Source organism: Rhinolophus sinicus, chromosome X, assembly GCF_036562045.2.
Source record: "Rhinolophus sinicus isolate RSC01 chromosome X, ASM3656204v1, whole genome shotgun sequence".
Classification (NCBI taxonomy): domain Eukaryota; kingdom Metazoa; phylum Chordata; class Mammalia; order Chiroptera; family Rhinolophidae; genus Rhinolophus; species Rhinolophus sinicus.
In genome coordinates, this window is record NC_133768.1 from 19234072 (window position 1) to 19252421 (window position 18350).

Consider the following 18350-nt stretch of genomic DNA (forward strand, 5'->3'; position numbering starts at 1 on the left):
TGTGCATTAAATCCTAGCCCTCCTGCTTCCTAAGTATGTGACCTTGGACAAGTACCAAGTGACTTCTCTGGGCCTGTGTCTTCACCTGAGAAGTGGGGCCTTATTTCAAGAGTTGCTAGAAGGCTTAAGTCAATTTATATTAGGTTATTAACAAACACTCAGTAAATATGAGCTAAAATTATGCTCACTAATTTTTCTAGCAAGATAGAGTTGCATAATACCAGAGTAGGAAATGATTTAATGCATTGCCATTGTAAAAAATTGTAATCTTTTATTGCCCCTCTTGAATGTAAATAGTTTTAACCTCTTCAGCGTCTAAGAGAAGTCTTTTTAGCATTTTGTCACTGGGTGTTTTAGTCCCAGTTGAAAGGGCAAATGGGTGTCTTTCTGGCTTTATTTACCTTTATGTTCCATAAGGATGCTAGATTCCTAATGAGTAAATACAGGGACATGCATCGTGTATATAATGCTTATTAATTTATTTTGTGAAAAGTTTTGTCTTAATGATTTCAAAATATCTGCTTCCTCAGATAGTGGAAAAGAACTATGCTTTTGAGATACCTGATATTCCAGAAAAATCCGAGTACTTGGAAGTTAGATACTCGGTAAGTCAAACAATGAAAATGACTGGGCTTTGGCTGAGAATGACATTTTTCTATTTCTGAAATTTCAGTTGACTTTCCTGTAGTGTTAGCAGAGCTCCTTGAGACCCCAGTTCATTGAAGTGGGCTTACAGTAATGAATAATTAAAATGGATAAAAATTTAAATACATAGACCACAGGTTATACTGCTTTTCTCTGCTTTCAAGTATGCATCTTTAAAGAAATAAGTTGAAACTGCACAACTGTTTGTCAAGTGGAATGAGTGCCACATGATGGAGTTGACCATCATTAGTCTGTTGAAGTGTCCCTTCTGAGCAGTAGAAAGGTGAGAGGAGAGCGTCAGTAGTGTCGCTATAGTGCTGCTCTTGCTCCAGTGACAGGCAGGGTCATTGCTGTGGGATGTTAATTAACTGGACCTTAACCTCCTTTTTTACCTCTGTTCTAGTGTTTTGATCCCACGATGTTGGTAAAAGGAACTTTTAAGACATGTTTCTGACAGTGGTGATGAAATGTACCATGGAAGCATTTTGAATGAGACTCACTCACTTGCTTTCATTCTTCTAATGCAGTGGTACTTATTTGGCTGTTCTTTATCAGTAAGGCATGTACAGCTCTGGACAGAAATCCTCTTTGGCCTATTTTTCTTCTAATGGGTGTCATCAAGATGCATTATTTTGTCATTGTGAATTGTTTTTGTTTCCTACTGTGAATTGTTTTGGATTTCATTTGTGGCAAATGACATTTCATATATATAAAAGGAGTTTCTTCTAGTGCTTCATAGAGAGGCTTTTGTTTATTTCAAATATAGACTTTGGAAAATGTGAAGTAATAGTTTTAAACCAAAAAGATTTTTTTCTTCTTTGCCTTTTTCAGGCTGAAATACCACCGCTTCCTCAGAATTTGAAAGGAGAAACTTTTTCTCATGTATTTGGGACTAACACATCCAGCTTGGAGCTGTTCTTGATGAACAGAAAGATCAAAGGACCTTGTTGGCTCGAAGTAAAAAATCCACGTAAGGAAAAATTTACTTTCAGAACGCTAAGTAAATTGCTGATAGATGTAGTTTTTAAGAGGGAAGTTAGGGAATTGGCCTACTTATTTCAGTGTGTCCAGTTCCTTCTCTAACATTTTCTTTCTCAAGGTTTTCCTTAAGTGAGTATAAGGAAAATGTTTGGAATCACTTTTTCGCTGTCATGCCTGGCAGTGTAGATGGAGGGAGGCCATAGTTTGCCCAGGTGGTATTTGGTCACATCCCTCATTGTGCTGCGTCCCTTTGAACTTCTGACCTGGCTGATACGGCCCAGCTGTTGAACGTAGTTAACGGCTGACCTCCAGGAGGGGGGTGGACATCACTGCCCACTGTGACTAATGCTCATTTGGTCTTTTGCCTGATGTTTTTCGGTATTTGCATCTGTGATACTTGTTTTGTCTTCATGATTCTCTTAAAAATGTTTTCCAATTTCTTCAAGGCAGTGTTTTTCTTTATTTTTTTTATTTTAAAAACCTATTTTGGCTCCTGGATTCTTTGGAAAATCAGATGAACGCTATGGACCTTTTCTCGAGAAAAATGAACACATATATGTGTATACACACGAGGATTTGCATACAATCCAATAATGTGGCTTATTATCAGATGTTATAAGACTTTCTTATTAGAAGATGGGATTGAAGACCTTTTCAGTTAATCACAGATATCTTAATGATAGTAGTTTTCCTTTTTAGGAAATGGCTATCGATCTGTTGTATCCGTTCTCTTTTAGAACTCTTGAATCCCCCGATTAGTTGGTGTAAAGTTGAGGCAATGGTTTTGAAACCAGTCCTGGTGAACGTGATTAAGGACATCGGTCCTCCTCCACTCGTGGTGATGTCTTTCAGCATGAAGACAATGCAGAATGCAAAGACACATCAAAATGAGGTAAAGAAATAGGACAGAGTTTGTACATATGCTTTAGACGCAGACACTTGCCTGACCTTGTACAGCTTTTCTGCAAGGGAAAGTTGTGGTTTTTGGAAGGGGAAAGAATATTCGTTTGCTACCAAACTACATTTGGGAGAATAAATTGAATTTGTCTGATATGAAGTTGTTGTTTTTTAAGACTTAAATTGCCGGACTTATTTTTATTGTTTGGTTTTTAACTTTTTTCTTTCGGAGAACTTTAAATGGACAAAGAATAATTTAATGAACTCCCATATACAAATCACTCATATTTAACAGTTAGCAAGATTTTGTCATGTGTGTTTATTCCCCCCTCCTTTTTTGTCCTCCTGAAGTATTTTAAGGCTAATCTGAGACATTTGTGTCATTGCATACTTTGGTATGCATCTCTCAAAGCATGCACGCTTTCTTATATAATACCATTATCACACCTAATACCATTAACAGTGATTCCTTGATATAATCTAAACTATTCAGTCCATATGCACGACTCTGTTTTTCAAAAATGTCTTAACAGTTGGTTTATTTGAATCAAGATTCATACAAGATTCACAGATGGCGTTTAATTTCATGTCTCTTGAATCTGTGTTAAATGGGAGCAGCTCCCTCCCACCCCCTACAGTTTTTTCAGTGACTTTGACTTATTGAAGAGTAACTGTTGGTTGTCTTGTAAAATGTCCCATTTTCTGTATTTGTTTGCTTCATGGTGTCATTGGACTTCTTCCTCTAGACCAGGGGTTGGCAGACGATGGCCTGGAGGCCAAATCCAGCCTACCGAGTGTTTTTCTAAATAGTGTCATGGAGCACAGCATTTCTGTTCCTTTGCATGTTATCTACAGCTGCTTTTGTACTGCGGAGACAGTCAGTAGCTATGACAAGAGACCATATGGTCTGCAAGGCCTAGGATTTACTATCTGGTCCTTTATAGAAAAAGCATTTGACCCCTGCTGGTTAGTGACCCCTGCTAGATAGATTCAGGTTGGACTCCTTTGGGCAAAATACTTTATAGGTGGTACAGTGGACTTCATATTGTATCACATCAGCAGACATATGTCTGGTTAAACCACTGTTAGTGGGGCTGATTTATTAGTCTGTTCAAGGTTTCATCTAATGTAGGGTTTTTTAACATTGGTACTACAGATATGTTTGGCTGTATAATTCTTTGTTGTGGGGGCTATCCTCTGCATTGTGGGACGTTTAGCAGTATCCCTGGTCTTTACTGCTATATGCTGCTAGCACCCCACTCCTCTAGTTGTGACAACCCAAAATGCCTCCAAACATCTCTAGATGTCCCCTGGGCTGTGGGGGGCAAAATTGTTCCCAGTTGAGAACCACTGATCTAGTGGCTTCATTTGTTAATGATTTTTGCCTGAATTAATTAGTTCATTAAGAGTTGTAAAATGATGGTTTTCTGGTTCTGTCATCCTTTCCATGTTTATTAGTTAAGCATGTTAAATATTACAATGTTTATTAGTTAAATATTTTATAAAATTTTCCCCATTAACCAGCACTGTTTGGTTATGATGCAATAGTTTATACAAGAAAGATATAAGGTAAATGCGTACTTCTTTCTCTTTAATTGCCAATTTTCTGAGTAGGAAGTTGGGTACTTACATTATAATGCAGTGTTGACCAATGATTTATTTATTTTTGTCATTTCTTATTTTTGCTTCCTCTTTTGTGGAACATCGTTATGAACTCATGGGTTTTATACCTATTCAGTATATTCCAATCTATTGTATTCATTATTGTTATTTTTGATGCTTAAATTTGTTTCTCTTTGATCAGTGGGACCTTCTTTATGTTTACTTCTAAGTTCTTTTGACATTGATGGGAATCTTTTAACAGCAGAATTTGGGTAGTATTTTTTATGTTTTAGTATGTGATTTGATCTTTTAATAATAGTTAATACAGTAGATGGCCACAGTTAATAGTTAAGTGTTTAGGGAAGGTTTAATTAGTTTTTTAAAAATGTATCCGTCCTCTAGCTCCTAGAGTGAGGTTTCAGTACCATTTCCCAATAATGGAAGTTGGGCTCTGTGGAGAAATGGCTGTTTCAGGGCAGGAAATGTCCAAGATAAGCCTGGAACATCTTATTACACTAGAAAGCAAGGGTGCTGTTAAAATCTACTGAAGATATGTCAGAAGGACTCAGGAGTCAACTTGACGAGTTTCCTTCTGGCCTGAGATGGGACAGTTTGAGCACTGATGAAAATAACTGCAACAGATTGAAACACATGAGTTCAAATGATCTTGTAAACACTAACACTACCACATTGGTCACCTGTGAATGAAGCTGGGGAACCAACTCATTGTGAAAACGGGTAAATAAAAAAGGGATTGAAATATTTATCTTGACGTTTTTGAACACATACTGTACCTTAGCTGACTAAATAATGGATGAGGGCAAGTTTCTTTTTTATAGGTTTCCAGCTAATAAATGATGAAGGAAAAGTTGAATATTACCACTTTGCAATCCCTAATGAAATAATGCATCTAGGCAATGATTGGTCCCCAGTGGCTGCTAATGTCACTAAAATAGAGATAACCATACGTGATGTGCCTGTGCTTTCTGGTAGAAGTAATCAGTAGCACCTCTAAAGTATTCTTGCCAAAAAATTGAACCCGATTTTGATCAAATGTTTAGATTTAAATGTGAATTTATAGGCAGTACAGAAACAGGACCATGTTGTGATACAAGCAGTGAAATTCATACTATGGGGCACTTTATAGGACAAACCACCCAGTTTCTTCAACAGATAAATTGCAGGGAAGTAATAGGTGGGAAGGGGTTGTATCTATAGTTTTACATATCAACCACTTGCAAAGTATAGACCTTATTTGGTAAGTAAAATTGAGATTGTTGGGAAAACATGGAAATTGGAATCCTGCCTGAATATTTAATGAATTTAAGGAATCACTGTTAACTGTATGAGATGAGATGATTGTATTACATTTTTAAACTTCTTATTTTTTAAAGTGGTGATTCTCAATGGGATGAGATTTTGTGCTCAAGGGGACATTTGACAATGTTGGAGACATTTTTCGTTGTCACAACTCAGGGATGGGAGGTGGGGGGCAGTGCTATTAGCAGTCAGGGATCCTGCTTAAACATCCCACAATGCACAGGATGGCCCCACAACAAGGAATTACTCAGCCTAAGATGTCCACAGTTTGAGAAACTATTTTAGAGATACATGCTGAAATATTTTTGGATAAAATGATAGGTCTGGGCTTTGCTTCAAAATAATCTTGGGGGCGTCAGGAAGTAGATAGGGCTACAGATAAGTTGATACTTGAAGGTGGATAATGGGTATATGAGAGTTGATTTTTATTCTATTTTTTATTTTTTTAAACACTTTCATAACAAAAAAGTTAAAAATATTCATATGTACTAAAATCTTTTATATTCATATGCACTAATATCTTTTGATATTCTTGGTGGTTTTGTTGAATATACAGAATACATAGTAGGTGTCTGCTAAGTGATGTTTTTTTCCCTCCTTTCTTTGCAGATTATTGCTGTGGCAGCTTTGGTCCATTACAGCTTTGCATTAGATAAAGCACCGCCACAGCCTCCCTTTCAGTCCCACTTCTGTGGTATGTATTTTGTTTTTTAGCTGGTTTACTAATGCCTTGGTAGTTTTTCTTATTTTTCCTTGAGCTGTTGGAGAAAAACATTTTAAAAAAATGTTTTCAAGAATTAAAAAAATGTTTTCAAGAGTAGTAAGTGCATATTAAGTTGTTGTTTTTTCCAGCTGTGGACACTAAGTTTTATTGGATCGGTTGCCTCTCATTCAGCTGGTTTATTTTGCTCTAGGAGAAGTCAGGAGGGGTTGATATCTTTTTTCTATTCCAATGGTTACTTTATTGGGACGGAGTAGTTTTGTTTTCCTGGGTCAAACTTATGCTTTAACTATTTTCTTTTCATGATGTTGTCCTAAAAACCCATCATAAAAGCCTGGCCAAAATTTTCTATGTGATGAGGGAAGATGCCAAGGAATAAATGAATGTTTGCCTATTTGGGAGGAGTCACAGTAATATCAAATTGGTGTTGGTTGTGCTATGCATATAATTCAGTGGGTGAAACGTTCCCACAGAATTCTGCATACCATGAGTCAGTCTCCAAGGAGGATTCTGGCATATTCCATGATGACAGCTTACCCAGTTGAATAACCACTTTGTTTTCGTTTTTGTTTTTTAAAAAGGTATAGCACTGTTGATCTGTTGTGCTTCCTGGGGATTTTTTTTCCATCCCAGAAACAGACATTAACTGGGGTAGCATCTCCTGTCTGGTTTCTTGGGTGTTAGAAAAGGGGGACTAGGGAAACAAGCAGACAAGGAAGTATGCTGTATTGTGAAGTTTTACCTTTTTTCTAGTTTTACTGAGAAATAATTGACCTACAGGTAACCCCTGTATAACATGGTTGTTAGGTTACTAAAAAAAATGCCGTGTTATGTGAATCCATGCTATACAAAACAAAGAACTAGTACAAAAAGGGGGTTAGGTTCCAAAAATTAAAAAAAAACATACTATTATATTTTTATAATTAAGAGAAGTATCTTTATTAAAGCTATTTTCACCAAAAGTATAACGTATTAATTTGTATTAAATAATGTTTTCTTTATCATCACTGCTAAGCACCATTAACCGAGGGCATTTTCTTTTTGACAAGCTATCTTTTCATCCTCTTAATACTCCATGAACAAAATGGATTTAAAATTCTAATAAATTTTAAAATTCTGCAGTCAAATCTGATGTGACATCCACACTCGAATGAAAAATTCCAAATGAGATATATTTTGCTCTTAAAAGCTTTTATTACATTCCGTGTTATTCGGGGGTTTCCCTAATTTCGAATGAGATATTTTTTGTTCTTAAAAGCTCTTATTACGCTCCATGTTGTTCGGGGATTTCTCTAATTCTCAAACTGTGTTCGAGTGAAATGGTGTTCTAGGATGCCGTGTTATATGAGTGTTTTCCCCCATTCTTGAACTGTGTTAGAGCGAAACTGTGTTATAGGAGTGCCATGTTGTACGGGGGTTACCTGTACATCACTATAAATTTATGGTATACAGCATGATGGTTTGATTTGCCTATATTGTGAAATGATTATCAAAGATTTACCCTGTAAATGGGGTGGAATACGTGGAACAAGATGATAATAACCTAGAAAATATGTGGGAGAGAGCAGTCATTAGTTCATTTCAATATACATTTTTTACCTCCTCTGTGTGAACAGCTATTGTGAATGGCAAGGAACTTGTATGTAGCACAGTGGGACACTTTGGTCGTTTTTACTTTTCTAACTTTGTGTAGGTTGAGCTGCGTTTCTCCATTGTATGCTGGTTGAGGCTTTAGTGGTGGGGGATTTCCTTTGGGAATGACTGGTACACATCTTCCATTTTGATTTAGATGGATAGCAAATGTTTCATCTAAGCAGTTTTTACCATTGTAGGGCCTTAGGGTTCTGTGCTTGGCTGTTCTTTTTTTTTTCTTCTAGATTTAATCTTTTAAACTTAAAAAATTGAGATACAGTTATCATATAACATTATATGAGTTTCAGGTGTACAACTTAATGATTTGATAGTTGTATATATTGTGAAATAGTCACCACAGTAAGTCTAGTTAACATCCGTCACCATACGTACTTAATTTTTTTGTGTGATGTGAACTTTTAAGATGCAATCTCTTAGCAGCTTTCGAATATGCAGTGTCATATTACTAACTGGAGTTGCCATGCTATACATTATATTCCTATGACTTATTCATTTTATAAGTGGAAGTTGGTATGTTTTGACCCCCTTCATCTCTTTCACCCACCCTACCCCCACCTCTGGCAACTGCCAATCTGTTTTTGTATTTATGAACTCAGTTTATTTTTGTTTTTAGATTCCACATGTAAGTAAAATCATATGGTATTTGTCTTTCTCCAACTTACTTTACTTAAATAATGCCTTCAAGGTCCATCCATGTTGTTACAAATGGCAAGCTTTCCTTCTTTCTATGGCCGAATAATATTCTTCTGTGTGTGTGTGTGTGTGTGTGTGTGTGTGTGTGTGTGTGTGTACACAGTACATTTTCTTTATCCATTCATCCATTGATGGACACTTAGGTTGCTTTCATATCTTGGCTATTATAAATAATGCTGCAATGAGCATAGGGGTGCATGTATCTTTTTTGAGTTAGTGTTTTCATTTTCTTTGTATAAATACCCAGAAGTCGAATTTCTGGATCATATGGTAGTTCTAGTTTTAATTTTTTCGAGGAGCCTCCATACTGTTTTTCATAGTGGCTGCACCAATTTACATTCCCACCGACAGTGCATCGAGTTCCCTTTTTTCTACATCCTCGCCAGCACGTGTTGTTTCTTGTCTTTTTGATTGTAGTCATTCTGACAGGTATGAGATGATATCTCTTTATGGTTTTGATTTGCATTTCCCTGATGATTAGTGATGTTGAGCCATGTATATGCCTTTTCATGTACCTGTTGGCCATGTATATGTCTTCTTTGAAAAATGTCTATTCAGATCCTTTGCCCTTTTGTTAAAAATCGGATTGTTTGTTTGTTTGTGTTTTTTTGTTTTTTGTTTTTTTTTAAATTTAATTTTATTAAATTTATTGGGGTGACAATTGTTAGTAAAATTACATGGATTTCAGGTGTACAATTCTGTATTACATCATCTATAAATCCCATTGTGTGTTCATCACCCAGAGTCAGTTCTCCTTCCATCACCATATATTTGATCCCCCTTACCCTCATCTCCCACCCCCCACCCCCCTTACTGATATGTGGTATATAAACCAAAAGCAACAAAAGAACAAGACAAACAAATGAGAAACAGAAACTCATAGACACAGACAATGGTTTGGTGGTTGCCAGAGGGTAAGGATTATTTGTTTATGGTTTTTTTTATGTTGAGTTGTATGAGTTCTTTATATATTTTGGATATTAATCCCTAATCAGTTGTATGGTCTGCAAATATTTTCTCCTATTTGGTAGGTTGTCTTTACATCTTGTTGATGGCTCCCTTTGCCGTGCAGAAGCATTTTAGTTTGATGTAGTCCCAGTTTTTGGTTTTTTTTTGCTTCTGATGCCTTTCTTTTTGGTATCAAATCTGAAAAATGTAAAGATTGATGTCAAGGAGCTTACCACCTATGTTTTCTTCTAGGAGTTTTATGGTTTCAGGTCTTATGTTCAAGTCTTTAATCCATTTTGAATTCATTTTTGTGTATGATGTATGGTAGTGCTCCAGTTCTGTTCTTTTGCATGTGGTTGTCCAGTGTTCCCAACACCATTTATTCTCCACTCCTTTGTCATAAATTAATCGACTATATATGCATATTTGTATGTGTTTATTTCTGTGCTTTCTATTCCTTTCCATTCCATTGATCTGTGTGTTTGTTTGTCATAAATTAATCGACTATATATGCATATTTGTGTGTGTTTATTTCTGTGCTTTCTATTCCTTTCCATTCCATTGATCTGTGTGTTTGTTTTAATGCTAATACCATACTGTTTTGATTACTATAGCTTTGCAATATAGTTTGAAACTGGGAAGGGTGACGCTTCCTGTTTTTTTTGTTCTTTCTCAAGATTGCTTTGGCTATTGGGGGTCTTTTGTGGTTCCCTACCAATTTTGGGATTATTTGTTTTGGCTGTTCTTTTGAGGTCCAACATGACCAATGGAAATACTTGATCCTCTTAACTCTAGGGATCGGGGGAATTTATATTTAAGACAGGTTCCATTCATAAAAATGAAGTGTATATGTACTTAAAATTGGTTAAGATGGGTGTTGGAATCTTTATTTTTTTTCCTTCTTACAGTTGTGTCTAAACCAAAGGACTGCATTTTTCCATACGGTTTCAGTGAGGTCATTAAGAAAAAGGTAAAGAACTCATTGTTTATTCCTTTTAAATATGAGCATATATTTTTTTAGAAAGATAAAAGGAGGATGGTGTGGATTAGTAGAAACAGGCTATTTTATTTGTTAATTGAGTAGATTTATTCTTGCTAGATTGGAGTATACCATGAACCCATTAAAAATATGCTAGAAATGCAAAGCTAGAAACATTATTTATCAATGTTTAAATGTTTCACCACTTGAAAATGGTGGGATTGTGCAGTGTCTGAGTAGATTGATAGGCTCAAATTCTCCTTTAGCTAGTTTGATAGGAAGCTTTTCCAACATGCATGATCATGTGATTACTGTTTTAGGAGAGTGTAGGGTAGAGTGCTGCGCTTCCCCTCCCCCCTCCCAACTTAAAAGCCAAGTGAAGTTGGGAACAATGTGGATATTCAAGCGGACGTGTATTGGAAAAGTTGATGTAGACTTGCTCCAATTGATCAGTGATCTTTAAACTTCCAGTATACTCCATGAAGTTTACTCCCAGTATACTCCATTGGTCCTTAGTAAAATGGGTGGGGAATTGGATAATGTAGTGAGTTTTTCACAAAGGTAAATATATTTAATGTCAAGTATTGCTTTTTGTGGAGTGTGTTGTTTCTGTTATGAAAAGATGTTGGTAAATTTGTAGGTTTTTATTTTAATGTTCTCACTTGACAAAATTAAAAGTTAGCAACCTTGTCAGGTTCCACTTATTTTAAATTGGCTTGAGAAGCCCAGTAGCCTGGAGGTCCTATTGGGCCAGGCTATTACTTGTGAAGTGCCCTGAATTACCTATCCAAGTAGAATGACCTAGGAAAATTCTGTTAGAGTCAAACTGATGCTTTTTTTAGCCGAGCTACTTGTAGAAAACATATAGCCATCAACTTCCATTTTCAGAGAGTCTTAATAAGAGTGGATCTTTTGAATACCTGATTTATAGTTAGTAATCCAAGTGGAAGCCTTTTGTATGAAGATAGGTTATTTATATTTAAGACATTTGTAATTCTTAAATGTATGTTTGCTTTTAGTCTAGTTTCTTATTTATAGGTTCTTACACCATTATTTGAAATTAGTTTATACAATCCATGGGATTTCTTTATGTGCTAAATCCATAAACAGTGAAGTCTACCAGGGATTATGTAAGAAAGTAGGTAATGTTTTTGATAGATACTCTGATTCATGTGCTAGATATAAAATGTGTCCAGATGCACAAGCGTGTCCCTATGGGGGAACATTTCTGTATTTGATAGTGCTCAACACTTAAAATTTTGCTTCATTCACACGCTTATTACTAGAATGAGCTCCTTAGAGACTTCATGAAATTATTAAGGCAAAACCTAGCATCGCAGATTTCATTGCTGCATGTAGTTTGGAGCTGGATGGTTTCTTTTAAACCTTACCATGCTCGAACAAGGAGCCAAGGTGTAATACTTGAGAGTAAAGAGTAAGTGACTGGTTTGTTTTTATCTAACAGAATGTGAAGGTTGAGGTTGCTGCAACAGAGAGAACACTGCTAGGTTTTTTCCTTGCAAAAGTTCACAAAATTGATCCTGATATCATTGTGGTAAGTAGATGTTTGATATGTCATTGGGAAGTTCTTTTCAGTGTGACTTGATTGGTACTTTTTGAGTAGCAAAGAATCTTTTCAAAGTGAAAATGACCCTATGGACTGGTGGTAATCGCGATACTTTCTGCTAATAGAAAGGGAGGAAAAATCCCAGCCCACTACAAGATAGTTTTTTTCTTCTAATTGAAAAGCAACTTATGAATTATTGTTGAAGTTTAGGCCACTCCAGTTATTAACACTTAGAGACCAGCCCATAAGTAAGTAAACTTGTGTCCACTGTTGGTCTCCAAAATTTGGCTCAGTGGCCCAGCTATATAGTTATCACAAGAGTTATTTCTCTTGCTTTGGTGCCAGTCCCTAAAATGGAAGTATTTTAAAATTTTATGAGCTCAGTGGATCTCTATGATACCTTCCTTTGAGAGCTCAGGGCTAGGAATCTTCTTTTCTCTTGACAATCGAGTATGCTCCCATAGGATAGCAAGAGGTAATAATTCATTGAGTTGTCTTTGTCCCAATTCCTAAGAGTCACAAAGCAACATATTGCTTTATGCTTCCTCTGGCTTTCCTTAGTTTACAGGCTCCTAGATAGGAGTCTTTCCTTTTTCTTTTTTTCTGGGTTAACAGATCAGTCAAGTTATATTGTGCTTTTGAGTTTTTTGGAGGAAAGTAGTATTTTAAATGTGCTATTGGTAATTTGGTTACACTGAAGCCTTGCAAAAAATGTTTACCATAGATTTCTCCACGTTTGGTTTTGCTCTTGGACGCCTTTCTTGATGATGTTATAGCCAAAATACCGAGAACCTGTAGGTTGTCACCAGTGTCCATGCACCCACTTCCCTGATATTTCAGGACCCATCTTGAAAGTGCTAGGAAGACTTCATCCACAGTGCCCTACCATCGTGCTCTGGCTCAGCACTACGCCCTCAGCCAATCTCCACTAGCAGTCTCTCCCCTGGGCCCCAAGGCCATGTTTACTGCAGCAGGGGGAGCTGGTCTGCCGTAGGGTGTTAGAGCCAAGTTGGAGTGAGAAATCCGAGCCGATATAAGAGAGAATCAGACACGGGTTTGAGTCCCTGGTTTCAGGCATGATAATTTGGAAATGAGGCATCCTCACTTCCTTTGGGTCTCTTCATTTAATAGGCAAAGCTGCCAGAAATATATAGTGGTATATATTTTTAACTAAAATTAATAACAATAAATCTATTTATTGATCTGACTTATTTTAAACTTCACCTTATTTTTTAATAAACAGGCAGCGAACCATATTATTCACATGATGGAAATTATCATGACAGATGTGGAGAATTTGGTTACATTTTTGAGATATTTTCTGCTTGGTATAGTTTTGTTACCTTGTTTTTAACAAGTTTTTCATTTGAATTATCAAGTGGTGTTATATATTTATTTTGTTGCACCTTAAGAGTCTAAATCAGTAGTGTTCGAACTCAGTTCTTTAGGAAGAAACTAGATGCAGTTCCTGAGTTTTCTAAGAAGTCTGTGTAAATGATGGGTTCTTGGTTTATAAGGAAGTAAAATGGAATTGTTTGAATACAGCTTTCACTGATCATGTAAAAAGTACGGACATTAAAATTTGCATTTGCCTCTGAGACTGAGGCCTGAACTGCAAATTAAAAGACAGCATATTAACCTTGCATCAATTAGGATGAGATAAAGTTTATTCCAGCAATCTGCTTAGCAGCCTTGTGAATGTCAAGGCTAATGAATGCTGCTGCTGAATACATTCCTGAAGAAGAAAGGACCCCAGTTGGAGGTAAGTTCATGATGCCTTCAATTAGAGACCAGAAAAAGAAAGGGCAAAGAAATTCTATGCATATGAAGATAAATCCTCTAATTTGTGTTTTTAATAATGTTATTGGCTGCCTTCTTTTTCTGACTAGGGTCATAATATTTATGGATTTGAACTGGAAGTGTTACTACAGAGAATTAATGTGTGCAAAGTTCCTTACTGGTCCAAGATAGGTCGACTGAAGCGATCGAACATGCCAAAGCTTGGGGTAATAATAGTTTTCAAAATCTTGCTTCTTTATTTGACTTTTTATATGCTTCTTTGACTAGGAATTGGTTGTCTTGTGACAGGACATCTTAACTTTGTCACTAAGCATCTTTTCCTTTGAATCCAGCATTTTATTGGTAAAAGTCCCTGATGGTTTTTCAAATCAGCTGTTGGAATCTAGAGACAGCACATATACCTGGATGCTACCTCCACTTCAGCAGTACTAAAGCACTAGCCCTTAGTGCAGAGCTACAGTGTTCTGAAATCACTGAGTGTGATCCTTAGGAAGGCGATGGGAACAAAGACCCATGTGAGAATTGAACCAGCAACCTTGTTGTTGAGGGCTTGCGCTCTAACCAACTGAGCCATCCGGCTGCCCCTCCAGAAGCTCAGCAGTACCTTGTTGCCTTCAATCTGGTTGTGGAGGGCGCAGCTCACTGGCCCATGTGGGAATCGAACCAGCAACCTTGTTCAGAGCTCGCGCTCTAACCAATTGAGCCATCTGGCTTCCCCCACTCTATTTTTCTTGTACATTCTCACAGCAGTAACAGAACTTGTTCAGGATCATAGAGCTAGTAAGGGGAAGAATTGAGATTTTGAACCCGGGACTACCTGACTCTTCTAAAGCTCGTGCACTTTCATCCTATCTGCTTACCTCACTTGTGGCGAGTTTGGTGGATTTTTTATGAAGCATCTTCATTTCCTAAACCTGATACTGCTCAGTCTTGAAATCTTATTTTACTTAAAGCTTATAAATAAACTTGGCATGTTGCCTCATCAGGGAACTTAGGAATCTGTACCTTTTATAATGCTTTCCAGAGGATTCTGTTGCTACCGATTGGAATTGAGTCCCCCGCTCTTGCCTCTTTCCTTATTCCCATCTTTGAGGTGATACTACAGTTCTTAATAATACTTCATGTGAACAGTTGCTTAACTACTGATTGCTTACCCTCTTGAAGGGTTTCCCTATATGGTGTCTTCGTGGTGAGGTCTGCCCTGGCTACCCCTGCTTTTAAGGTGCAGCTCCCCCAAATTCCTTGTTCTCACCCTACTCTATTTTTCCTTTTTCCATATACTTATTACCTCCTAAATCTCTGTAATTTCTTATTTATGATATCTATTTTTTTTACTGCATATTTCAAATGAGATCAGGAATCTTTTCTGTTTTGCTCATTGATATATGCCGAATGCCTAGAATGGTATCATTCAAACATATTTGATTGATGACTGCATGAGTGGATGAATGGAAGCATGAGTTTCATCACTGTAATTTTTTGGGCTAGCCTCAAAGCAAGTTAGAACAAAACGTTCTCAGTGTCTGCTTTTCCTTAGAGTGAAATGCAGTCAGGATTTGCTTTTTGTCTTCCCCTTGTAGGGCAGGAGTGGATTTGGTGAAAGAAATGCTACCTGTGGCCGAATGATCTGTGATGTGGAAATTTCAGCAAAGGAATTGATTCGTTGTAAAAGCTACCATTTGTCTGAACTTGTTCAACAGATTCTGAAAAGTGAAAGGGTTGTAATCTCAATGGAAAATGTACGAAATATGTACAGGTATGATCCTGGATGCTTCAACATGTGTCTTGAAATTAGCAACAGGAAGACACCATTGTCGTCCTTAGGCTGGAGGGGGACAGAAATGTGTGGTGCCATGGAGCAGAAAATTGTCTTCATGTCAGCACCACCATCTCTATTACATGAATAATTTGAACTATTTTGCCTCTTGAATTCTAATTTGATCAGTTTATCTCTGTCTCCCTCACTTAACACCATCTTGATGTTTTCTAAGAGCGGTTTGAAAATTGATGTGATATTTAGGTTTCCACCCTTAATTCATTAATTCAGGAATTAGTAGAAATATTTTGGAAATATAAATACTGAAAAATTAAGTTATTTAGACATATTACTGCACTTTTTTCTTTTTTTCCAGGTTTACTGAGGTAGAAGTGACATAAAAATTGTATATACAGAGGGTGCCAAAAAAAGTATACACATTTTAAGAAAGGAGAAAACTGTATTAATTGTAATATTCGATATATACCGATAACAAAAGATGAATACAAGTTACGTTTGACTTCTGCAATTACAAGAGGTGCTCAACGTAGTTCCCTTCAGTGTCTAGATACTTTTGATTATGGCAAACTACTGCTTGAGCATAGATAACATCTCTTAAAGTGTGTATACATTTTTTTGGCACCCTCGATATTAAAGGTATACAACTTGATGTTTTGAAATACATGTACATTGTGAAATAATCACCACAATCAAGCTAATTAACATATCCATCACCTCACGATTACCTTTTCTGTGTGTGGTCAGAACATTTAAGATTTACCCTTTAGTGAATTTCAAGTATACGATACAGTATTGTTAACTCTAGTCACACTGGCTGTACATTAGATCTTCAGAACTTACTCATTTTGCATAACTGAAACTTTGTGCTTGATTATTTCTTTTTTTTAATTTACTTTTATTTTTTGTATTAGTTTCAGGTGTACAAAACAACATAATGATTAGACATTTACACCCCTCACAAAGTGATAACCCCCCGTCTGCTACCCCTCTGACATCGTATATAGCTGTTACTATACCATTGACTACATTCCCTATGCTGTACTTTACACCGCGTGACTATATGTATATATACAGAAGGTGTCAGAATATATAATTTAGACAATCTATGAAGTGTATGCTTGATTATTTCTTAAATAAGGTTTCTTCTACCCCTCTGGCCACTCCTTGTTTTCTGCCCATACCTCCTGAGTCCTTGGACTGCTTCTCTTTCTGACTGCGCTTCCTCTCAAAGTGATCTCCCCAGGTATTTCACTCCCTGTGGGTGCTGATGCCTCCCACCTGCATATCTTCAGCTTAGATCTTTCCCCTGAAGTCCAGACTCATGTATCTACTGCCTCTTCTACTTGGTGTCCAGTAATATGAACCTCCAAATTAACTTGTTCAAAAACTGAGCTCCTGATCTTCTCCCCTAGCTTCCTTTTGTAGTCTTTCCTTTAGTAATGGCAACTCTTTATTTTTCCAGTACTTCTGGAAACCTCCCAAGTCATCCTCGGCTCCAAACCTCTGAGGTATCTGTGATTCCTCTCTGACATCCATGTTCAGTTCATCAAGAAATCCTGTCAGCTCTAGCATTAAAATGTGTCTAGAGCTGAGCACTTTTCTCTTCCAGTGGACCCGCCCTCTTTGCCCTGCATGACGGCGCCTTACGTTCGTTAGCCTCCTCACTGGTCTCCTTGCTTTTCCCCTTGATCCCTTGCTGTCTATCCTCAAACTGGGAACCAGAGTTATCTTGCTCAAGTTAAGTCGGATATGGCACTGTGCTCAAAATTTTCCAGTGATTTTCTGTTTCATTCAGAGTAGAGACCAAAGTCCTAATTTTGACCTACCAGGTCCTGTACAGTGTGTCTCTCTGCCATTAACCCTGTCCTTTTCTGCTACTGTTCTCTCCATCATTCTTTCTGTTCCGGCCATTGGTCCTAGAACTGTCAGATTCGCACTCAGCGCAGGGCCTTTGAATGTTTTATTCTGTCTTCCTGGAATCCTCTTCCCTCAGACACCTAATTATTCTCTGAACTCTTCCCCAGTTTCCTACTGAAAATTCAGTTTCTGTTCCTGACATATAATATTCCCTTTGCTTCTTAATTTTTTTCTCCTTAGCATTATATAACACACCATATATTTAATTTGTTATTTATACTTTGTCTCCCCTGCGAGGACAGGAATTTTTGTCTTTCTGGGTCACAGCCAGCGTCTAGAACAAATGCCTGGTACATAGTAGGCATGCGAAGCTTACGTGCCGGATGCAGTGAGTGAAAGGTTGTAGTTTTCAGGTTGTAGTTAACACATAACTTCCCCTTGTCTTTGTGGGACTTTTTGTGTTTTGGAGAATGGCATTGAGATTGATGGTGTGAATGAATTCCTAGTTCCTTGCCGGGGTTATCTTAAATTGTTTCCAAGGGCAAGGTGCTGTTGCTCTGAAGTTACTGATACCAGGAATTTGTTGTAATATTTTATGGAGTCCTGGTTGTAGTCATTGTTTCTTTTAATTACTTGATTCTGTTTCGCTCTTTTCTGTACAGTGAACCATCTCATCTGTTGTACCTGTTGGAACACACCTGGAAAGATGCCAGGTTCATTTTGCAGATCATGTGTGAGCTAAATGTTCTGCCATTAGCATTGCAGATCACTAACATCGCTGGGAACATTATGGTAAATTTAACTTAGAAAGGGGGAAAAAGCATTTCCTGTTGGATTCAGTGTTTGCTTGGGGTAGTTGTTATATGATAATGAGTCCAAATGCATGCTTATAAAATGAGTGACTTGTATT

At 37.1% G+C, this 18350-nt stretch overlaps 1 protein-coding gene across 4 annotated transcripts in view; it reads left to right on the top strand.

Moving 5' to 3' along the window:
• Positions 1-18350, top strand: part of POLA1 (DNA polymerase alpha 1, catalytic subunit) — a 313058-nt gene that overhangs the window by 58506 nt on the left and 236202 nt on the right. For all 4 annotated transcript variants that reach the window (XM_074324218.1, XM_074324217.1, XM_019757051.2 and 1 more), the window contains exons 13-21: positions 531-605; positions 1477-1615; positions 2364-2518; positions 6055-6139; positions 10369-10430; positions 11905-11994; positions 13896-14012; positions 15387-15562; positions 18103-18232. In XM_074324218.1, coding sequence (XP_074180319.1) covers positions 531-605; positions 1477-1615; positions 2364-2518; positions 6055-6139; positions 10369-10430; positions 11905-11994; positions 13896-14012; positions 15387-15562; positions 18103-18232 — 1029 coding nt within the window. The remainder of the gene's footprint in view (positions 1-530; positions 606-1476; positions 1616-2363; positions 2519-6054; positions 6140-10368; positions 10431-11904; positions 11995-13895; positions 14013-15386; positions 15563-18102; positions 18233-18350) is intronic.